Here is a 19,151-nt window from a genome sequence, read left to right on the forward strand (position 1 = left end):
TTTCGTTTGTTTCTTGCAGTGCTAGGGATTGAACCCAGGACCCTGTGCATGGCAGACAAGAGCTCTACCACTAAGCTACATCTAAGATTTGTTACCTTTAAAACGAGTATAAGTCATGGGCCAGCTAGATGGCTCGGTGGGCAAGGGCACCTGCCTATATCCCTAGATCCAAAGAGAGCAAAGAGAGCATTGACTCCTGAAGATCTTTCCTCTGGCCTCCACATGCATGGTGGCAGCAACAGCAGCAACCCTAAATACCATCTAACTGAGAAAGGAAAGACACGTTGGTAGTTCTGTGTATCGTGTAGAAGATGGATGGTATATGTACAGTCAATTATGGAATGCCTGCAATTGGATAAATGTGTGTGGAACTCCTCTATTTTGTGGTAGGCACTTTGAGGGAAACCAAACAATTCTAGGATAATGAACTTGCTGCCTTTGCATGGCCCAAGGCTCTTAAGTTTACAAACTTATAGGAGGAAGAAGCTACATTTTATTGGCACTTGGGAGCCTAAAGCTGAGAAATATTTCTCAAACATCACAAGCTTTCTTCTGGGGAAAGTGAGTCATGGGCCCATGAGATGACTCAGCAGGCAGAGGCTCTTGCCTTCGAGCCTTAAGACCCAACTTTCATTCTAGGATCCACATGATGGAAAGAAAGAGCCGAGTCTTGCAGACTGACCTCCACATGAGTGCTGTGGAGTGCACGCAACATATGATAGATACATAGATAGATGGATAGATAGATAGATAAATAGATAGATAGATAGATAGATAGATGATAGATAGATAGATAGATGATATATATGTATATATACACACATACATGGATGATTGGATGGATAGATGGGTGGGTGGATGGATGAATGGATGGATGGATGAATGGTGGTAAATTATAGATGATAGATAGATGGTATATGATAGATGATAGGTAGGGATAGGTAATAGATAGAGACCAGTCCTTCTGAATCTCATCTCTCTCTGGCACTCTTCCTTGCCTGGGGCCCTGAAGCTTATTTTCCACTGTGTCAACCCAGGTGTGCTGTAAGACAAAGCACCACGTAGCTGCTTTCCAACCCCCCTCTGCAGACTTCTTGAGGTCATTGGTAGCTGGGTCATTATATAACCTTGACAGATTGTCCTTATCACTTTGCCCCAAGTAAGCAAGACACTGGGGTTCTACTGAAAGCTTCTGATGGAAATAATAGCTTCCCAGCCAACAAGTGCTCACAACCGTTTGTTCTTTTCTTCCTTCAGAACCCCGATCCATGGCAGAACCAGGTAAAGATCATCTCCTTGAACTTATTCATATGTGATGAGTGGTTTGAGACACACATACATGGGAATGTCCCAATTACTCTAGTATCAAGACAAAGTGAAAATAAACATTTCTAGAAAGATCCAAATGAACTCTCGCTGTAATTGTAGAAGCGGGGAAGAGGGAGTATATCAATTGATCATCAGATATGAATCCAGTTAGGTTTGTTTTACCTTTTCTTGGGGTATTTTTCCTTCTACCCTAACTCTCACCCATTTCATACCCTCCTCAAAACCAGGCTTCAAATTTCTTTGATGCCAAGTCAAGTCCAAGCCCCGCAGTCTTTGTGTCTCAAACTTATTGGATGAGAGGCTGGGAAAATGGATTTTCCATGGATTTGACTGATACTACGGTACCCGTCAAAATAAATAAAGAAATAATTTATGGATGAGATTCAGGAATTTATAGAGTTGTTTTTCTAATTTTGGAGAGTACTGAAATAGAAATGGGAGCCAGGAAACATCTGCCTGTAGACAGTGTGAGTGCTTTACAAACCAGAGCCTTCAGGCTGTAGCCCCCATGAAGAGATTGTTCACAGTTTTACTGCAGCTCTCTTCTCACAACAAAGGCATCCCAGAAGTAAGCTCAAATGGTCATACTGTACACCTACATACACTAGACCACCGGGCACGTAATGAAGACAGTTCTTTCTATAAGAAGTAACCAATATTGTCTGTCATAGCCTCCTGGAAAATTCTAGAACAGTGGTTCTCGACCTTCTTAAAGCCGCAACCCCTTAATACAGTTCCTCATGTTGTAGTGACCCTCCAACCATAAAATTACTTTCCTAGCTATTTCATAACTGCAAGTGTGCTATTGTTATAAATAATAATGTAACTATCTCCTATGCAGGACATCTGATATTCGACCCCGACCCACAGGTTGAGAACGCTATGCTGGTGCGATCTAGTTGACTTAATTTAGTCATCACAAAGTACTGGGATGCCAAGCTTCCCCCAGTACATCTATTTTAACAATTTTGTTTTAATGACCCCGATCTCCTTTAGTTGTCAAAGAATATCTAACTGTATTAATTTTAGGCTCTCGTCATGTCTTAGAATTGCCTGTACTGTCACAAGACTTCATTTTGTGTATCAGGTTAGTCCATAGGAACAACTGGAATTACAAAGGGAGATGCACTCCATCCCCTTCTCACCTGGAGTCTCTGTTCTCTATCAGCTAACTGCTACTATTTAAACAGCATTCATTGACAGTTAATATCTGTCCGATTTTTCGTGCTTCTGGTGATCAAACCCAGACCCTCTCACATATTAGGCATGAATGTTCACGCTGAGATATAGCCCCAGTCCTTCTGCCCAATTTTAAACCATGGCCTCTATTTAAAATGATCTCACAGTGGAATTTCCCCTCAAAGATAATGAGGGATTGGGGTTTAGAAACCTATTACATTACTTTTTCTGTTTCACACACACCCTTCCTTTTTCTTCCTTTGACCCTTGGTTTGTTCTTGTGTCTTTTGACAAAGTTTATTGTTAGTTTATTTTTGTCATCTGGATGCATGACATAGAAACAGAACGTGCATCATGGGTAACCACTGATCTTGGTCCACCCTAGCTGGCAAAGGCTAGAGAGACTATGACAGGAGAGTGAGGAGTTTGAGGCAGGCAGGCCTAAGTTGCACCTTTTGGGATGTAGCTCGATCCTTAAGGGGCTCCCATAGTGTGATATGTAGCACAGCAACTCAAAACACTCTTGTCAATTCTCAGCCTATTGGCACAGGGCTGTTGGTTTTATATCTTTGGACTCCTTCAGCCTCCTAATCGGTCAATTTGACCAAAATAGTTATTTGGTGCTGTCGTTTTAGAAGAACTAATTAAGTCGGCTCCCTATATCAACCTTTGTGGACATGTCGTTTGCAATCAGTAAAGTCTCAGGATTCTGTCTCTGTGAGTAAGCCATTGACCTTTTCTGCCTTGCTGGCACACAGAGGAGATCTGCACATTAGTCATCGCTGAGGTGTTTGCAGAAGACTCAGGATGCTTCACGTGCACGGCAAGCAACAAGTACGGCACGGTGTCTAGCATCGCACAGCTGGCTGTGAGAGGTGAGTGCAGTTGGGCTGCGAATGTGAATTTCAGAGTCATCTTTCCTTCTCGATTTGCTTGTGAGCCATAAAGAATTAAATTAGGGGCTAGAGAAATGACTCCAGGGTTAAGAGCACTGGCCATTCTTCCAGAGGACCCAAGTTCAACATTTCACACTTAACAACCATCTGTAACTCCACTTCCAGGGGAATCTAACACCCTCTTCTGGTCTTCAAGGGCAGTGCCTACATATGATGTGCATACATACAGACAGGCAAAGCACACATAAAATAAAGATAAAATGTCTTTGAAAAATTAATTATTAAGAAAAATGTTCTTGGGGACTGCCGAGAAGATGGCTTAGCAGGGAAAAGTACCTTATACCAAGCCTGACTGACTGAATTTAGTCTCCGAGATCCACACGGTAAAAGAATAACACTGGTTCCAGCAAGTTGACCTCTGACCTCCACTCTCATCCCTTGGCCTGCCTGCATGAGTGTATATACACATGCACAAAATAATAATAATAATAATAATAATAATAATAATAATAATAATAATAATGGTTGGACTGGAGAGATAGTTCAATGGTTAAGAGCACTGACTGCTCTTCCAGAGGTCCTGAGTTCAAATCCCAGCAACCACATGGTGGATCACAACCATTTGTAATGGGATCTTATGCCCTCTTCTGGTGTGTCTGAAGACAGCTACAGTGTACTTATAGATAATAAATTAATCTTAAAAAACAGAAAAGAAAGTGGTATTGTAGTACAAATCATAATTGTTGGTAAAGCACTTGCCTAGCATGCATGAAGTCTTGGGTTCCTTCTCCAGCACTGCATAGACCAGGCCTATGTACACACACCCGTAATCCCAGTGCTGGGAACCTGAAGGCCAGGGGATAAGGAGTTCTAAGTCATGGTCACAGAGTGAGCTTAAGGTCAGCCTCTGATACAGGAGACCATATCTCCAAAATACAGTTTTCGAGTTCTTATTACACTGACCGCCACAATCTCCTCGGTGATCCTGTTGCCACTTCATGCATCCCGAAAAGCATCTCCTTGACCTTAAATTCCTCAAATTCTTCAGACAACTCCAAGGAGTTGGGAGATAGTCCAGTAGTGAAGTGCTTGCTTCACAAACTTAAGTTCCTGAGCTTGCATACAAAAGGCAGGCATGGTAGCCTATGGGTATAAGCTTGTGCTTATCCCTGTGTCTCAGCTAGGGTTTCCATTGCTATGAAGAGACACCATGACCAAGGCAACTCTCATAAATGCAAATATTTCATTAGGGCTGGCTTACAGTTTTAGAGGTTCAGTCTATTATCATCATGGTGGGAAGCACTGCAGCGTGCAGGCAGACATGGTGCTGGAGGAGCCAAGAGTTCTACATCTTGATCCTTAGGCAGCCAGGAAGAGACTGGTTTCTGCAGGCACCTTCCACACTGGAAGGAGCTTGAGCATAGGACCTCAAAGCCCACTCCCACAGTGGCACACTTCCCCCAACAAAGCCACACCTCTTCCAATGAGGCCACACCTACTCCAACAAGGCCACACCTCCTAATAGTGCCACTTCCTGTGGACCAAGCATATTCAAACCCCCACAAGATGGTTCTCTGGAATTCACTGGCCATGAATACCTAAAGTTGTGCTTTGGCCTCCACATGTACACACACAGAAGTACACACACATACATGTACACACACACACACACACACACACACACACACACACACACACAGAATGGTTAGATTTCAGAAGTAAGTGTTCAGCGAATCATGCCCACATCCTTGAATAAACTAAGCCTGCATTCCACATTGCTACATGCACAGCTGTGTGTCTGGATGTTCAAATATAGACCCTCCCCCACTCCCCCATTGCACCTCACCCCGCCCCAACATCCTCACCATTCTTCAACGCTCCAGATTTGGCCTGTTTTTAACAAGCATCTTTCCATGCGTACATCTACCTGGTCTGATATTTTCCCCTTGCATGCCTGCTGCCCCTTCCCTCTACTCCCCACTGGAGGTGACAGTCCCATGCTAGTCCCGTTGGTGGCTTGCAGCCCGGGTTCTCTACTTGTCCTTTCAGGAAATGAAGACATCAGTGATAATGAGACTCTTCACTCAGACAACTCAACCACCAACCCAGCTGCAACTGAGCAACAGCCCTCCCCACCCAACCCCCAGCCTCCTCCGGAGGAGCAGCCCCCCAAACCCAAACTTGAGGGGGTCCTGGTGAACCATAATGAGCCTCGGTCTAGCTCCAGGATTGGGCTACGGGTGCACTTCAATCTGCCTGAAGACGACAAAGATACTGAGGCATCCTCTGGGTGTGGCATGGCCAACACCAGCCAGACTAGGCCGGATTCCTTCCCTGAGAGGTTCAATGGGCAGGAAGCCAGAATCTCAGAGCCTTCCTCACCTGTCAAGGAGCCCCCTCCAGTCCTGGCCAAACCAAAACTGTAAGTAAGAACAGAATGTGTAGCTTCGAGGGGCTCTGAGCGTCCTGTGAGTCTGACCTTGACTATTACAGAAATGGGGCTAGTAGGATGACTCCGTTGGGTAAAGGGGCCACACAAGCCTGAAAAACAGGTTCAATCCCTGGGATCCACATGGTAGGAGAAAAGCAACTCTCACAAGCATCACCTGACCACATGCACACCACACACACTCATGCATGCACACGTTAAAAAGTAAATTTAGGGCTGGAGAGATGGCTCAGCGGTTAAAAGCACTGGCTGCTCTTCCACAAGTCCTGAGTTCAATTCCCAGCAACCACATGGTGGCTCATGACCATCTGTAATGGTATCGGATGCCTTCTTCTGATCTGTCTGAAGATAGCTACAGCGTACTCGTCACACACACACACACACACACACACACACACACACACACACACACACACACACACACTAAAATCTGTTTTTAAAAGAAGTAAATTAAAAATTTTGGGGGTTGGGGATTTAGCTCAGTGGTAGAGCGCTTGCCTAGCAAGCGCAAGGCCCTGGGTTCGGTCCCCAGCTCCAAAAAAAAGAACCAAAAAAAATTTTTTTTTTATTAGTAGAGTCGTCAGGCTGGGAGTGTAGCTCAGCTGTGCTTGCCCAGGATGTATGAGGTCCAGGGGTTGATCACAGCCCTGCAGTAGGGGAGATAAGGTGCACCTATGATCCCAACACTTACCAGGTGGAGGCAAGAGGATCTGAAATTCCAGGTCAACTCCAGCTTCACATGGACTTTAAGGCCAGCCTGGGCTACATGACACCTTGCCTCAGACCAAACCAAACCGAACAAGACAAAGTTAAACCTAATTCCAAGTAAGAAAATGTACATCAAGGAGTGGTCATCTCTGCACCACCATGAACACACTCTACTGTCACTCTCAGTATTTACATTCTATCCACACACACCCCAGCGGACACAGCACCTATGTCATTAGAGAAACCTTTCAGTTTATTTAGATAGTTCCTTGCGCATGCGTGAGTACACAGTGTAAAACAGCCCGATTTCCATGTGTACAATGGGATGTAAGAAACATTGGTCTTCCGACTCAGCCCAGGATCTCGACTCCTTGCTCAGAGCCAGGCCCCGTGTTCAGTATTCCTGCAGCCAAGCAAGTACAGAGCATGACCTTAGCATGTTGTGTTACATCCACATCTGTTACAGCTAGCGATATTGTACATTGCAGATAATGATAGAATTCTATTTATAATTATATAAACCCTTAATGTCTGTATACTGTTGGTATGTGTCATTTTGACACAGCTAGAGTCATCAGAGAGGAAGGAGCCTCAGTTGCAAAAATGCCTCCATGAGATCCAGCTATAGGGCATTTTATCAATTAGTGATCAATGGGGGAGGGCCCAGCCCATTGTGGGTGGTGGCATCCCTGGGCTGGTGGTCCTGGGTTCTATAAGAGAGCAAGCTGAGCAAGCCAGGGGAAGCAAGCCAGTAAGTAACATCCCTCCATGGCCTCTGCATCAGCTCCTGCCTCCAGGTTCCTGCCGTGTGAGTTCTTGCCCTGACTTCCTTTGGTAATCAGTGGTAAGGAAGCATGAGCCAGATTAACCCTTTCCCAAACTTGCTTTTTGGTATGGCATTTTTCTGTTGCAGCAATAGAAACCCTAACTAGGATGGTTGGCAAGCAAGCATACAGTATCAGGTCCTGCACTGTGCCCATCGGTGGGGCTGGTGAGAGGCTCACCGGGTGCGGTTCCCATTATTTAGTTCAGTCATCAAGCCAGGCTCATTTGCTCACTGCACAGTGTGAGGCTCACTGAGGAGATACGTTTCCAGAAGAGAAAGAGTTTATTCAGGAGGCAGCCACAAGTGGAGATGGAGGACCAGTTCACAAAGACACATTCCTAGGGCATGGCTTGGGAAGCAGCATAGGCAGCGGGATGGAAAAGGTGAACAGATTAGGCTTCAACCCTTGTCTTTCTTTAGAGATGTCAGTGGTACACCAGAGACCAGCCAGGAGCAGGTGAAATCAGCAACGAAGTGGAGACAGGATGATGTTCCAGTTTTCCTCTTTGTGTGTGTGTGTGTGTGTGTGTGTGTGTGTGTGTGTGTACAGGTGCACATGAACTTGTGTGTGCATGTGGATGCCAGAGGTTGATGTCATCCATGTTTTTTTAAACAAACAAACATGTATTTTTTTCTTTTAAGAGGAGTAGCATGTGCCTGGCACCCATGTAGAGGTCTCACATGGAATTCCAGTTTTCTTTTTTTCTTTTCTTTTCTTTTTTTCTTTTTTTCGGAGCTGGGGACCGAACCCAGGGCCTTGCGCTTGCTAGGCAAGCGCTCTACCACTGAGCTAAATCCCCAACCCTGGAATTCCAGTTTTCAACTCTGTCTCTTGTTTTTTTGGTTAGGGGTGTGATTCTCAGAGAAGGGACTTGGGGGATTGGCGAAACCAAACAACTCCCTTAGGGTCTGCCTTTTCTGTAGGGTGTTTTCTCGTCCAGGGTCTGTGTCAGGGTAGGCTATTTAAGATGTGGAGCCTTGTGTTACCAAAAACCTGAAGTAACAGGTTAAATACACAAGAGTTCATTTATTTTTTTTTTATTCATTTATTATATGTAAGTATGCTGTAGCTGTCTTCAGATACACCAGAAGAGGGCATCGGATTTCTTTACAGATGGTTGTGAGCCACCATGTGGTTGCTGGGAATTGAACCCAGGACTCTGGAAGAGCCGTCAGTGCTCTTAACCGCCGAGCCATCTCTCCAGCCCGAGTTCATTTATTTTAAGAATGAGTCTCTTTCTGTCTACTCTGCCTTCCCTAGCATTTGTTCCCTGCAACCTCTCATGGGAAGGATGTCTGACAGTCTAGCCATTACCTTCTTAGAGATCTCAGCCAAATTCTTCAGACTTCATCTGTTTGACCAGAATTGAGTCAGTTGGTATTGTTGTAAAACCCCATAGTGGCCTTACCTCAGGAGTGTAACCCACAGAGCGCAGATTGACAAAGTGGCCGCTGCAATAGCATGAGGGTGTAAGGTTTTTAATCCACGTACATGGGGTTGCTCATCCATGCAGGGAGAAGCAACCCTGAACCCAAAAAGCGCACAACCTTTATTTGTTACAGAGGGCAGATTTCAGCAACAGGGTTAGCTGGCTGATTCTTATTGGTGGTGCACAGGACAAAGGATCTGGTCAGGTATTGGCTGGCCTGCTCAAGGGGCTGTTCTTGGCTCAGTTGGTCACTTTCCTCATCCAGCCCTGCACCTGGCCTTGGTGAATCACTGGGAAAGGGCTAAGTTGGGGGTGGGGGGTGAACTGGGTGGTCGGGCAGGGTCAGGATGACACCTCGAGGTTGTTCTTGGAATTTATCACAGGGAGGTCTTTCCGAGGACAGGTTTTTTTTTTTTTTTTTTTTTTTTTTTTTTTTTTTTTTTAGTCATAATTAGCTTAGTCAGAATCTTGGTCACCAAAACGTTATCATATCACTGAGCATCATGACCTCAGATGTATCTCTCAGAAAGGTCACAAGTTTGTCATAGGCATCCTGACCACCAGATGTATTTCTCAAAACCTTGTTTTTATAACTTTGTTTCTCATATCTATGAAACTATGAAACTTTATTTCTTCAGTATGGCAGCTGCAAAGGAGTCTGGGAAGTGTAGTCTTTAGCTATACACACTGTAATCATGAAAAAAACAAATCAAAATCCCCCCAAAAATGTTTTAGGCAGGTACAAAAGCACACACCTGTGATCTTAGCACATGGGAAGTCGAAGCAGGAGGATTAGGGGTTCAAGGTAGTCCTCAAGAAGTGCAGAATAAGCAGTGATGAACAGTGATGTCCGTCATATAAGACTTACAATTAATAAAAATATTTTTTTCTGAAATGAGTGACACCCTCTAAAAGTCCAATCCTTGTCACTATATCTTTTTTAATATTCCTTGCCTCCTTTTTTGACCTTTTTAATCTCCCTTAATTGTATTTATGTGCTTATATTAACATATATATGTTAATAACATACACACACACACACACACACACACACACACATACCCTTTGTGAACTCACATGTCCACCACATTTACTACTAGCTTAAAAAAGGATTGTATTTATTTTAGGTGTATACATATTTCGCCTGCATGCACAAATGCCCACTATGTATGTGCAGTGCCCACAGAGGCCAGAAGCAGGTGTTGACTCCCCTGGAACTGGATGTACCGTTCCAGGAACTGGATGTGAGCCACTGCATGAGTGCTGGGGGTCAAGTTTCAGGAAGAGCAGCCAGCCCTCTTCACTGCTGAGCCAGCCCTCCAGCCCTGAGTGTTTCTTTTCTCTCTCTCTTTTAAATTTGTCACATAATAATCGTACAGTTGTGGGGTGCTGTGTGGCATTTCAGTAAAATACACTACCATAATCGGTCTGATCAGAAAGGCCAGTGCCCCAGTCAATTCTCATACCAGGTAAGCTCTGCTCAGCTTCTGCTGCACAAGCTTCGAGTTAAAAGGAAGGCTCACCCTCCCGTGCAGACGGTTTTGCTTGTTTTCTTACTCTTTCAGTTAGCCATTCATATAGAAAATGATGTTAATTTTTTAAAATGCTACAGATAGAAGGGCTGAGGTGCATTCTTTAACATTTAATTGCTTGTTTACATTTCAATTGCATTTATCCTTTCACTTCTAAAGCAGAGTTGAGGATGAGGGAGGAGGCCACCAAAAGTACTGAGTTATTCATGCCATTCTAGACCACAGCTTTCCACAGCTGGACAAAGGGCTGCTTAGTATGTATCATTGCACAGGAGACACAGAGGCAGGAAGCGACTTTTGCTTAGTAAATTGCTCATCTACATATAACGTATTAGAAATGTCAATGAAAGTGGGAGCCTTAAATTCCAAAAATTTGGAAAAATCAGTCAGACACAGCAGCACTCATCTGTGTTCCCAGCACTCAGGCAGCTGAAGAAGGAAGACTGACAGTCCCTGGCTAGCCTGGGCTACATAGCAAGATTCTGTTTCAAAAGAAAACTAACCAAAGATCTGGGGGTGTGGCTCAGTGTTATAGGACATACTTAACATTTGTGAAACCCTGGGTTTGACCCACAACACCCCAAAAAGATGTAGGATATGAAGAAACTTCCTGTTCAAAATGGCGAGTGTTGGCTTTCTTTTCAACATGTTTTTTTATATTTGTGTGAGTGAGTGTGTATGTGATGCACACATGTGTGCATGTGCCCATGAGTGCTGTAACACCAGTGGGAGTCAGAGGACAACTTGCGGGAATTTACCATGTGGGTTCCAGGGATTGAATTCTGGTCAGCAGGCTTCAGCAGCTAAGCCACCTCACTGCCCCTCCATTCCCTGATGACTCTAAAACATGAAATATTTCATGTTTAATAGATCTCATATTCACCAGCTTACCCTCAATGGCCCAGAAGCACATATTTACAGAGGGTCTGAGATCGATGGTCTTGAAATGTCACTATCTCTGGGTTGGGGATTTAGCTCAGTGGTAGAGCGCTTGCCTAGCAAGCGCAAGGCCTTGGGTTCGGTCCCCAGCTCCGGGACAAAAAAAAAAAAAACAAAAACGAAATGTCACTATCTCCTATGTGTCTCTCCTCCAGGTCGCTCTTTCTGGAGTAAACCCTCCTAAACACCCCGGTTTGTTAGTCTCAACGCCTTCATGCACACATGATCCTAAAACACTTTCCTTCTATCTTACATATTAATAATAATTTGCTTGTGAAGAGAAACAAGCTGTGAGAAGGCAAGTCCCGTGTGCCTCTGTGGCCTGACTCCTGCAGAGATCTCTCTCCAACTCCCCCATCTTCCTTCTCCTTTCTTTTCTCTCCCTTTTTTTTTTTTTTTTTTTTTTTTTTTTTGGGAGCTGGGGACTGAACCCAGGGCCTTGCGCTTGCTAGGCAAGCGCTCTACCACTGAACTAAATCCCCAACCCCTTCTCTTCCTTTTTAAATGCCTTTATTTTATGTATGTGTGTACCTGAGTATTATACACAACCCATGTGTACAAGTGCACTTGGAGGCCAAAGAGGGCATCGGATCCCATGGAACTGGAGTTACAGGCAGGCGTGAGCCTCTGTGTGGGCACTGGGAACTGAGCCTGGGTCTTCTGCAAGAGCAACCATACCTCCAAGCTTCTTTCTCTCTCATGCTGTGTGCACATATGGTGTGTGTTGTGTGGTATCTGCGTGTGTACTGTATGCACATGTAGGAGTGGGATTCCTATGTTTATTCCCTTGAGATACCGTCTCACTCAATTTGAATCTAGACAGGCAGCCAGAAAGTCCCACTGATCCTGCTGCCTGGGGGACAGTGCCAGATTATAGATATGGCTGCCAGGCCATCTTTCTCACAGTGGTGCTAAGAATTTGAACTCATGTCTTCAAACTTGCACTGCAAGTAATCTTACCCACTGAACCATCTGCCCAGTCTCCTTTCTCTTTTAAAGAACCAGGAAAGTCAAAGTCAAAGGTGACGTTTATAAGCAAGATAAGTGTGAAGTTTATCAGGATATATTATATAATATATATCCTGCTACACACACACACACACACACACACACACACACACATATCTATGTACATATATATTTTTTAAACAATGTCTTTTATGGCCTGGACTAACATAAAACTTGACACAGCAGAGGCTATCCTTGATCTCCTGAGGCTCTTTCCTTCAACACTAAAGCACAGGGATTGAGGCTTGCCCCACCATTACAGTAGGGACCCTTTGGAGAGCAAAAATTAACATCTGTAATAATTATAATGCTAAAGGTTTAAAGCAAAACTGCTTTGAATGGATAAAGACAAAAGGTCATCTTATCCCCAAACCTTGCCTAGAGAGAGCAGAGAACATTCGAACACACTGGGCTCCTTCCATAAGGTGGTTTTGGAGGCAGCCTGAGAGTTAGCATGCACCAAGCACTAAGCTCCATCCCCACCATAGCGTGGGAGATATTCTTTTGGAGAATTCAATGCTTACACTTGTGTGCAGTGAGATGCCTTCTGTCCAAGATCATCTAGTTAAGGCCATCAGAACAGTAAGTAGTATCACAAGAGTAACACTGCCTCCATTTCTTTTACTTCCCAAATTGTATAAACACCCACCATTGTACAACTGAAGTGTCATAGCACAAAGAATATTCTGATGGTGGTTTTCTTGGGAAGAGGGAAAGAAAAAATAATGGCTCACTAGCAATTGTTAAGTGACTTCTTGCCACTTTGGCCCTATCTCTATCTCTCTGTCTCTGTCTCTGTCTCTGTCTCTGTCTCTCTCTCTCTGTCTCTCTCTCTCTCTCTCTCTCTCTCTCTGTCATTCCTCTGTGCCCCTGCCCCCAGTATAAAATAGCCATCTGTAGCCCAGGCTGACCAGCTACTGTGTAGCAGAAGATGCCTTTAAACTTCTCATCCTATGCCTCCAACCCCTGCGTGCTAGGGTTTACAGGTGTGTGCCATGTTAATTCAGTGCTGGGGGACTGAACCCAGAGTTCCATGCATTCTAGGTAAGCACTCTCCCAACTGAGAGCTCCAGCACCAGGTTAGTCTGTAGGTTTTTCTGAAGGGTAAGGGTGATAGTAACATGTCTCTTGTCTCTCCCTGCTCTGTTTTTCTGCAGTGACTCCACTCAGTTACAACAGCTTCATAACCAAGTGTTGCTGGAACAGCTACAACTGCATAACACATCTCCTTCATCACCCAAGGAATCTCCTTTCAACACGAGTATCTTGAACTCCGCTCCCCCAACAGTAACCATTTCCAGCAAGCAAGTGAAGAGTCCTGCACCACAGACATTTAACTTAGCCCGGCCGAAGCATTTCTTCCCTGCCTCAAGCACTTCCACAGCAACTGTGTCCCCATCCAGCTCCCCAGTGTTCACGTTGAGCAATACTCCTCAAACAATTCAGAGGACAGTCAGCAAAGAAAGCCTCTTAATGACTCACCCCTCCACACAAGGCAGATCTCCAGGCGGGCTCTCCATCCAAAATGAGCCAGCTCCTCCAAGCCCAGCAGAGCCAGCAGTGCCAACAGTCTCCTATTCCATCACCAGTGGAAACCAGTTTCAGCCTCACTGTGTATCCCCAACTCCTGTCTCTCCTACCGGTCGGATTCAGAACCCAGTGGCTTTCCTTAGCTCTGTTCTGCCTTCTCTCCCTTCCATTCCACCCACCAATGCCATGGGGCTGCCTAAAAGTGCACCATCTGTGTAAGTGTCTTAAAAGTTCAGAGATGCCACTTAAGAGCGGCATACGCACAGAATAGCTTGGTCTGGCTATTAGAGACTCTTAGTGGGTTGATTCTGAGGTAATCTTATCAAATAGATACAAAGTGGACATTGAGTGGCTCACTTTGGGGTGGTGTTGCTGATTTGGTTCTTGAGACAGGGTTTCTCTGTATAGCCCTGGCTGTCCTGGAGACCAGGCTGGACTTGAATTCAGAGTTCTGTCTGCTTCTGGAATGCTGGGATTAAAGGCATGTGCTACCGTGCCTGGAAATTTGAACTCTGCAGTGGAGCAAATGCCTAGCATGAATGAAGCCCTAAGTTCTGTGTACAGCCTCTTATAAACTGGGTGTGGTTTGCACACCTGTAATTCTAACACTAAGAGCCAAAGACAGTTTAAAATCATCCTTGACTACATAGCTAGCTCAAGGCCAGCCTGGGCTACATGAAATTTTGCCTCAAGCTAATAAAAAGTAAGTTATAAAATAAAATGCCTTTATATACAGTGTTTCATCCCCTGATGGCTGAAGTCAGGTTGTCGTTTTACCCATGACGACCAGTAGACCCTCATAGGATGACTAATCATTTCATAAGTGTGGGGATTTATTTTGCAGACCACCCCAGGGTCTGATGAAGAAAACCACAAAGACCCCTCAAGCAGTGAGTGACGATTACATCCGAGAGACAAAGAACTCGGTGATTCTAGACTTGGGGAAGAAAGTGAATTTCAGTGATGTCAGATCACACCAGCAGGTAAGGCCATTGAAAGTCCGATGGTTGGATGGAATTTTGTTGTAAGGATACAATTCTGTTTAATACAGTCTTTGGGTACTGAGGTTGTCTGGCCTAATAAAGTCGGTCACAGCTTGAATTGTAAAACAAGCTAGGAATCTTGTTGACAGAAAATTGTGGCCCTGAAACATCTAATCAGGTAACTCAGGTTACTTGTTTATAGGTGTTTGCCTAGGGTGGTTCCCTGTTACCCATGAAGACAGGACCCAAGACTCTCGATACATGCCTAAGATGGCATCTCTACACAGATACATGTCTATATTAAAGCTTAATGTAGACAGAAAACATGATAAGGCTTGAGGCCGTAGCTGCAGACCCAGAGTTCAACTCCCAGCACAAGGAAGGAAGGAAGGAAGGAAGGAAGGGGAAGGGTGATGGGAAAGACAGGAAGGGGAAGGGAGTGTCCAATGGGACATAGATCACCTGCCTAACATGTATGAAAGTTTGTTTTGACTCCTTGGGATGTGGGTGACCAGCAGGATGGGATGTATGGGCGGTGCAGCAGGGCGAGATGATTTGTGGGGGCAGCAGGATGGGATTTGTGGGGGACCAACCGGTAAAAGCACTTGCTGTGCAAGCCCAGCAACCCGACTTTGACACTGGAAGCCCATGTAAAGATGAAAAGAAACAAATAGGGAATTCCACAAAGTCGATTTCTGACCTCAGTGCATGCTCCTACATACACCATACACTAAAAATAGTGTAAGTCTAAAAATATAAATGTAAGTTCAAGAAATATATGTAGTTATATATTAACAACTATAATGATAGAATTGTTACAATAATACACTCTTTACAAAAACTAAAATTCACATATTCTTTATTTCTGAAATGTCTCTGTTTAATGTCTTCAGACCTGTGATGGCCACTGGTAATGCAAAGTGCAGAGGGAGACATCAAGGTGTGTGTGCTGGCTGGTTTTATGTCGATTTGACATAGCTAAAGTCATCAGAGAGGAGGGAACCTCAATTGAGAAAATGACTCCACAAGATGGGACTGTAGGCAAGCCTGTCCGGCATTTTCTCAATTAGTGATCAATGCGGGAGGGCCCAGCCCATTGTGGGTGATGCTATCCCTGGGTTGGTGGTCTTGGGTTCTATAAGAAAGCGGGCTGAGCAAGCCATGGGGAGCAAGTCAGTAAGCAGCACCCCGCCATGGCCTCTGCATCAGTTCCTGCTTCCAAGTTCCTGTCCTGCTTGAGTTCCTGTCCTGACTTCCTTTGATGGTGACCAGTGATGTGGAGGAATAAGCTGAACAAACCCTTTCCTCCCTGGGTTGCTTTGGTCATGGTGTTTCACCACAGCACTAGTGACCCTGACTAAGGCACCAGAACAGCAAATATGTTAAAGAACAGAGAGTCTGTCCTCTGCAGCAGTCCTCAGCCAGCTCTAAGCTGGAACCATCTGATCTCTGAGACAGTTCCACCTCTCTGTCCTTAGTCACTTTTCAATTGCTGTGACAAAACACTATGGACCATGACAACTGATAAAAGAAAACATTTAATTTGAGGCTCACAGTTCCAGAGGGTTACTCCATGACTTTCATGTTGGGAAGCATGGCACTAGGCAGGCATGGAACTGCAGAAGGAGCTGAGAGCTTACATTTTGGTCCATAAACACATGACAAAGAGAAAGACAGATAGAGAGAGATAAAGATAGAGATAGAGAGAGAGAGAAACACAGAAAGAGACACAGACACAGAGAGACATACAGAAAGATACAGAGACAGAGAGAGACAGACAGAGACGGAGAGACATTGAGAATGACATGGGCTTTTGAAACCTCAAAGCCCACTCCCAGTGACATACCTCCTCCAACAAGGCTACACCTCCTAATCCTTCCCAAACAGTTCCACTGACTGGGAAACAAGCATTCACATATACAAGCCTATAAGGGCCATTCTTTTCAAAGCACCACAGGAACTCTTGGTTTCTAAACTCTACTAATATGATATCCTATAGCCTCAGGCCCCTGAAAGTCTGGCCACCCAGTTGCTCTCAATCTTTCTCCTCAGTGCTCCCATCCCTCTAACACACACACACACACACACACACACACACACACACACACACACACACACACTTCATTTTAGATAGGGTTGTGATTTGTAAGAGGGCTGGGATTATAAATAAGTTCCAATGCACTTAGCACTTCTCACCTCCCCTCTTCCCTGGCTTTTTGATGCAGAATCCTGCTATGTAACCCAGGCTAGCCTGATATGTATACGTGTGTATAAACTATGATAGCAAGAAACCTTCAGCAAACCTCTTCGGCTCACAGTGCTGGGATTTCAAGTGGGCACCGGCATGCCCAGCTTCTCGATCTTTATATTACATGAGGTTTGTGGCATGGCCACCAGACAACATCCTGCTCCTTACTCTGTATGGCTCCTTGCTCCCCATTAAGTGTTCATGCCAAAGGGGAAGAATCATATGTGAGCATGGTGCAAACTAACCGAAAGACAGGGCTGGAGACCCAATGGAGCCATCAGCAGGAGATGGAACCCAGGATTCTGTGGGTTCTACCTCCAGCAGCAAAATAAAGTGGGCAAGTGGGCATGGTGGTGCACACCTGTAATCCCAACACTTGTCAGGCACAGGCAGGAGGATCAGGAGTCCAAGGCCATCTTTTGTGACATAGCACGTCAAGGCTAGCCTGGACTGCATAGGAATACATGCAAAGCTCTCAGCTACTGCTCCGACACTATGCTTGTCTGCCTCCCAACTTGATCATGATTGAACCTCTAAAACTGTAAAGCAGGCCCCAGTTAAATGCTTTTCCTTTATGAGGCATGGTGTTTCTTCACGGCAATAGAACAGTGATTAAGTCAGGTGATAATTTGATAACCTGAAACACTGGATTTCCGGGATACCTTTGCAGAAAGTTTCTTCAGACAGGCAGAGTGGAGAGTGCCTTTTTCCTATTGAGGACTACGGTATTAGGACAGGTCCTAGTCAGACAGCCAGCATTACAGTTGGCACCTGATACTGCCTGAGCTCACTGCTGGGTTCCTCAGCTCTGGGTTCCCAATCCGCCTTCCGGGATTGATAATGAAACAGATCAAGCCTTAGAAAGTCTTGTCAAAGTGTTCCCAGTGGATTCTGGGTATGCAGTTCACTGAGATCCTAATTATTATGAGATAGTGTCTCACATATTCCAGGCTGCCCTCAAACTTACTAGGTAACTTATGACCTGGAGCGGGAAGGAATAGTAGGAAGAAAAGAAAGCTGACCACTATATAAAAGAACAACCAATATTGTACACGACTGTTTAAAGAGATAGAGCATCAAGGAAAACAGCATCTAAACTTTCTTTCTGGGGTACCTATGAAACAAATTCTGCAAAAACAGTTTGGCCAGTTCCCGTTTTTGAGAAATAAACTATGTTAGAATATTAAATGCAAACCTGCCTTTAAAAAAATCCTTTGATTATCAAAAGTGCAAACAACCATCTCAAATTAGCAAATGGTCTATATTACACACACACACACACACACACACACACACACACACACACACACACACACCAGAGAGTTGCCAAGGCACACAAACAAACAGCAGTAGCCAGTGGGAATGAACAATTTAGAGTAAACTCACTCCTATCTGCTAGACAAAGGCATGGAAGCACAATCCAAGAACAGCTCCATGTGTTTGAAGAAACGGAGGTCATGACTTGTTTTCTGGGAGTTTTCTCACAAGCACTCAAAATTCTCTCCACGAAACAATAATTCTAAACTCTGTGTGTGTGTGTGTGTGTGTGTGTGTGTGTGTGTGTGTGTGTGTGTGTGTGTATTCTCCTTTGATTACAGGTATCACTGAAGGCAGCTGATATAGGAACTTGCATTTTTATTCTGAAAGTAGATAAGGTAGAAGTGAGAAGTGGCTTAAACCCAGTTTGGGAAATCAGAAACAGGCACCTGTCCATTGATGGTGGACCAATCGAGACCTTTTCACTAGTAAACAGAGCAGAAAGGACCTATGGGTTTATTGTAGACACACTACCTGCATTTGCACAGTCCATTAGGAATTGTAATGTAGGTTGTAACTTTATGGTTGGATCTGTATGTGTGACAGATGTATCTGACCTTGAGATCAAGCACACTGCTGCTCAAACTGCCCATCAGCTTAGGGATTTAGTAACAGGCCATGTAGAATGCTCTGTCACCATATCCTTGTCCCTAAGGCTCCACCTGCCAAATATTTGATCTGTCACAGAAGCAGCGTCTTTAGCACTGGTCTTTAGTTAATACATCAGATTACATGGTTAGTGCATTGATCAAGGTATATCTGTTCATATTTTTTTTA

The 19,151-nt window shown here is 44.6% G+C and overlaps 1 protein-coding gene across 1 annotated transcript in view; it reads left to right on the top strand.

Moving 5' to 3' along the window:
* Mypn (myopalladin) overlaps positions 1-19,151 on the top strand; it is an 85,596-nt gene that overhangs the window by 51,659 nt on the left and 14,786 nt on the right. The window contains exons 8-12 of the mRNA NM_001368817.1: positions 1,258-1,281; positions 3,267-3,383; positions 5,454-5,826; positions 13,454-14,041; positions 14,671-14,809. Coding sequence (NP_001355746.1) covers positions 1,258-1,281; positions 3,267-3,383; positions 5,454-5,826; positions 13,454-14,041; positions 14,671-14,809 — 1,241 coding nt within the window. The remainder of the gene's footprint in view (positions 1-1,257; positions 1,282-3,266; positions 3,384-5,453; positions 5,827-13,453; positions 14,042-14,670; positions 14,810-19,151) is intronic.

The sequence above is a fragment of the Rattus norvegicus genome, chromosome 20, assembly GCF_036323735.1.
Source record: "Rattus norvegicus strain BN/NHsdMcwi chromosome 20, GRCr8, whole genome shotgun sequence".
NCBI classification, from domain to species: domain Eukaryota; kingdom Metazoa; phylum Chordata; class Mammalia; order Rodentia; family Muridae; genus Rattus; species Rattus norvegicus.